This window comes from Penaeus japonicus, unplaced genomic scaffold (assembly GCF_977035675.1).
Source record: "Penaeus japonicus unplaced genomic scaffold, GWHDUDI00000001_assembly GWHDUDI00000028, whole genome shotgun sequence".
Taxonomy (NCBI): Eukaryota; Metazoa; Arthropoda; class Malacostraca; order Decapoda; family Penaeidae; genus Penaeus; species Penaeus japonicus.
In genome coordinates, this window is record NW_028234430.1 from 7372743 (window position 1) to 7377742 (window position 5000).

Consider the following 5000-nt stretch of genomic DNA (forward strand, 5'->3'; position numbering starts at 1 on the left):
TTGAACGAAGGTAACATCAACCCTTCTGCAATGGGCATTTTCACAGGCTTGGATCACTTTTGTACTGCATTTTTCATTTTGTTGAAATGATGACCTTATACTGAATGCTAATTAGTATCACTTTGCTAATATATCATATATACTCTCACTTTTCTTAACCCAATCCAGCGAGCCCAGCGAGAACTGGCAACCCCCTACGCCGGGCCTAAGTAATATTGCCTCGGGGACATCACACTGGTGTGTCGCCCCGTCATCAGGCACGACGGTGTGTCACACGGGTGTGACACACCGTCGTCATTGGGTTAAGGGGACAATGCATACCTTCTCATATATCTAAATTGGTGAGAAAAAAAAATCTGGAATGATCCTGATGTGACATAAGGTGTAGTTCTTAAAAATCAGCCAATAAAACGTTGATTTTTTTTTGCAACTGTTGGTATTTCTTTACCCAGACCTTACCCTTTAATTCTTCCATATGCAAGATCTCAAACCTCATCCTTATATATATATTCATACATACATACATAGATATACATATACACACATAGAATATAAATATATATAAATATATATATATATATATATATATATATATATATATATATAATATATATATATATAATATATATATATACATATATATATATATATATAGGTATATATATATATATATATATATATATATATATATATATATATATATATATATATATATATATTATATATACCTATATATATATATATATATATATATATATATATATATATATATATATATATATATATATATATTATATATATATATATATTATATATATATTATATATATATATATATATATATAATTATACATATACATATACATATACATATACACATACACATGTATATACATATATACATACATACGTATATACGTATATATCAACCCTAATATAGTAAAATAGCTAATTATCTAAAACAACCCAAAAAAAAAAAAAAAAAAACATTGATAGAGGGTAACTTTACTTGGGTATTATCCCTCTTAGAATTTCAAGGAGAGATTTGGGTTGTTTAAAAGATACCTTAAGGCTAAAAGTAATCTTGACTCCACATTTTTTTAAATCATTAAAATAGGGAGTTTTTGGCCTAGACAATCCCCTTAAAAGACATACATTGAGTGGCACAAAAGTTTCCTAATTAACCAGCAATACCAAATGCTTTAACCAAAAGGAATAAAATCTCAACTAAAATCAACCAAACAGTTAATCTATAAATAACAAAAAAATTTAAATCTTTATCTAAGTACTGTAAGTATTGCATTATTCCCTTCACAATGAATAAGCCAAAATCAAAATAAAGCCAAAAATCCCTCTTACCATCAAGGATACACCACTGCGCATCCACCTCAGTGTGCTGGATGTACGAGTCTTCGATGGTTGGGTCATAGTCAGTGACAAACAGCCGCTGGAAGAACTGAATGGTGAGGGCCGACTTGCCCACACCACCATCCCCGACCACCACCAGCTTGAAGGTCGGGAGCTTGTCAGATGGGGGCTTGGACATCCTGCTGCTGTTTGTACTGCCCGACCCAGATGATGGCTGGCGTCCCCTTCCCAGTGTTCCTGCTTCTCTCCCCTACTTCCTCCACCCTTTGGCACCCTCCCCTTCCCCGTGGCACTGCTAGTCGCACCTGTGAGGGTCAAGAAGGGGATTGCAGGGTCAGTGAAATTAGGTACCTAATAGAGGTACAAAAGGCTTATGTAATCAACAAGAAAGAAAAATATGATTCAAAAGCACAATGAAAGTTCTCGAAGAACGCAAGTAAGAGAGTTCTCTTTCACGCACCTTATGTAGCCAGCAGGGGAGGCAGTGGGGGAAGCAGCAGGTGGGGTTGCAGTAACAAAAGCACCGGAACTCCACAACACACTGCACCACCGGCTGCACATGGAGGTGCTAACATGACCAGCTGAACCTGTAAAGATTTAGAATCTGTGAAAAACAATTTTAAAATAACATTTCCTTCACATATGAACATATTACAATATCTTGTAATTCCCAAGTAAAACTGAATGAACACAAGTATGATTCAATTAGACTTATGATATTTTCACACTTCAAAGTCCTCCAATTTTCTCAAGTACATATATTAAACTTATATTTTTTACTTATGGTTCATAGGAATACACAGGAAAGAAAACATTTGTAACTATTAAATGTATGTATTGTAAAAGTTGAGTTTCTTTCTCAGTTTTAAAGTTTCTCAGTCTCTGTAATCGGGGATTTGCATAAGTACAGGCTTCAATATCTATGCTTCTATGCAAAAAAAAAACTTTGAAATCATTCACACCAATCAAATTTACATAACGCCTAAAACCAACAAACAATCCCTCGACAACTCAATCACCTATCAGAACTTATCACAAAATGAAAATGAAATGATCCATGAAATTAAAGATGACCACACATATTTCAATAAGCAATTTCACACCCCATGGAATGATACTTGAAACAGCTTTAAACAATTTATCTTATACCCGCACCATAATAACCCTAAAACACAGTCCATCCACAGTCCAACAGGATCGAATCAGAACCTTTGACTCATCCGGGTCTGGCAGGTGGCACAGGCTGATTACGTTTACCTATTAGCTATGCTAAGTAATGCTACAGGAAACTTACTGTCCAAGGTAATGATTCCTAATATCTCCAGGAAACATAGTAAGAGTTCATGATCCTAGAAAAAATATTAAAAATTCATCTTTCAAGAAAGAACACTTTGAAAGTAATAAACAATTAATATATTGCATCAAAAGTAATTTCAGTAACCAAATGTTTCAATCTCTTCAAATTTATTTTACAAACTTCACAAAAAAATGTAATTCAGGAACAAGGATACCAACCACACCCCTTCAAAGCACTTCAATAATGAAAATGTTTCTATTCGACAGTGGCTTTCAATAGTTTTTTTGTTTTTCTCATAATCACTTTGACTATCCAAATCTATTTAAAATTTACTGCAGTCTATGATAAGCTGCCTACAATCTTGAGTCCAACCTGATAATGGTGCACTATCAGGTAGATGTCAAAATGCCAACTTCCTTTACATCTTCATATTACTGATAAAATATTAGTAATGGACAGAGAAAAATGGGAAAGTGAACAAAAACCCTTTAATCCAAATAAAAAAAGGTAATTTGAATTCAGATGCAATGAAATAACAACAAGAAAAAACACTTGCAACAATCCATATAGTTCAAAAAAATAATTCATCCTTTATAAATTTACAATTTTAGCACATCTCTCTTCCTTCAATATGATTTTGGAAAATCATTTACAGACAACAGCAATGGCTTTCAAACCATAATCATAATGGCAGAAATTCTACCTGACTGTGGCGCAGTTTCAGGCAAGGGTAGGCGACCACAGTACTTCACAATTCAATAAATGTTAATAAACCTCCCCCAATGTGTAGCTGGGCAAGAAGGACCTCAGTCTAGTCCATACCCAAGTATAAATTGACTTCACAAGCTCACACTTGCCAAAATGTACGTGGCAGAAGCTAACTGTCCTTTGCTGGAGTGCCAATCACTGCGAGGCCATAGGCATTTTCCAAACACTTACGCTGGTCTTATTCCACAATGATACAGAAAACGACCGCACGGAGATTGGGAAAACCTAGGTAATTAATGTGATGGCAATTAAAGAACACTTTGATACAGATTGCAAATTTATCAACACAAAGTAACAGGAAACCCACAATCATTCATCAGATTCTATGGGATCTCTGAATCCAGCATTGCCGATGCAATGGTCGACAAACCTTGTATCCGATGTCCACCATTACGATTCACCAGTTATCACTGTATAGGGGGTATAGATGTCACAAATGGTACCCTTCACTTATATCAGATTCTGTATAAAAGCCAAGCGTATTCTACGTATATATATAGAGTTCTAACCGAGGGATGAAACAGAGAGTATTCCTGAGCAAAATGAATGCCAGTCACAGGTAAAATGGTTACACTAATTAACAATTGCATCTGTCACAGGCCACTATTTTTCTTCAATCAATAATTGAGAAAAAAGATGATGTCCTCGACAGTTAGGACCGCAAGCTGACCACAAATCGCAAAGACGAATATAGAAATGACGAGAAAAATAGAATAGTGTCTGACAACCCCGCATAGGCCTATGTTGTTTTTTGTTTGTTTTTTTGTGGGACTCGTGTTAGAATACCAAATCGATCAGATTATACACGTATGACGAACTAATGGGGGCCACAAGCACGAAATCCAGAGACAAAACACTCAACAACACATCGAAAATCCACCAGAAACAATATATCATAAAAAAGAAGGGGAAAAAATCCTTATCCTTTTTAAGCTCACGAATTCCACCGCCAATTATCCAATCCACAAGCACTTCCGCGAGTCTTAGGAACAACCACTCTTAAATCCTTCATATTCCACTTGACGGTAGATCCTCCACATACCAATCCACTCCAGGGCGAAGGAGGAGAGTCGTTTTTTTCGTCTTTTCTTCTCCTTCTTCACTCAACCTCCATTTGTTTGCCTTCTTCCTCGGACATTATTGGAACCTCGTCCTTCTTAGGGCCTTTGGTCCACATTTCTCCCGGATTTTATTACATTCGTGGTGGGAAGGCTTGATTAATATCTCGGGGGTGTTATTTTCTGTTAATGTGTGCGTCTTTTGAGACAGATATGGGTATTTTAATGGTGTAGCAATCATCGTTAAATATTGATAGTATCGCGGTGTTCTCTTGAAAGAGAGAACCATTAATCTATTTTTTTGTTCCTTGGAATTATCTTTTCTTTATATTATCATTTATGAAATGTATTATTTTTTAATTGATATTTTTCGGTCTTTTAACATTCAAGAGATATTCCAATAACAATAGGGTGTGTTCATACTGAAGCTCTTATTGTTTTTATATTTCAAAATGGTTCGTTCATTTCCCGCAAATAATAATGGTAAATCTCTTCCCTGTGCTAAGGAAT

At 35.1% G+C, this 5000-nt stretch overlaps 1 protein-coding gene across 2 annotated transcripts in view; it reads right to left on the reverse strand.

Moving 5' to 3' along the window:
• The window catches only part of LOC122260699 (ras-related protein M-Ras), an 18048-nt gene extending 13334 nt beyond the window's left edge, over positions 1 to 4714 (reverse strand). The window contains exons 1-4 of one of the 2 annotated variants that reach the window (XM_086553411.1): positions 2883 to 2909; positions 2662 to 2716; positions 1828 to 1954; positions 1359 to 1672 (exon numbers count right to left, since the gene is read on the reverse strand). In XM_086553411.1, coding sequence (XP_086409537.1) covers positions 1359 to 1545 — 187 coding nt within the window. In that variant the 5' untranslated portion in view covers positions 1546 to 1672; positions 1828 to 1954; positions 2662 to 2716; positions 2883 to 2909. Of the gene's footprint in view, positions 1 to 1358; positions 1673 to 1827; positions 1955 to 2661; positions 2717 to 2882; positions 2910 to 4474 lie in introns of those variants that run through there. The other variant, XM_043028075.2, reaches the window with a different exon arrangement.
• Between the last annotated feature and the right edge of the window lie 286 nt (positions 4715 to 5000).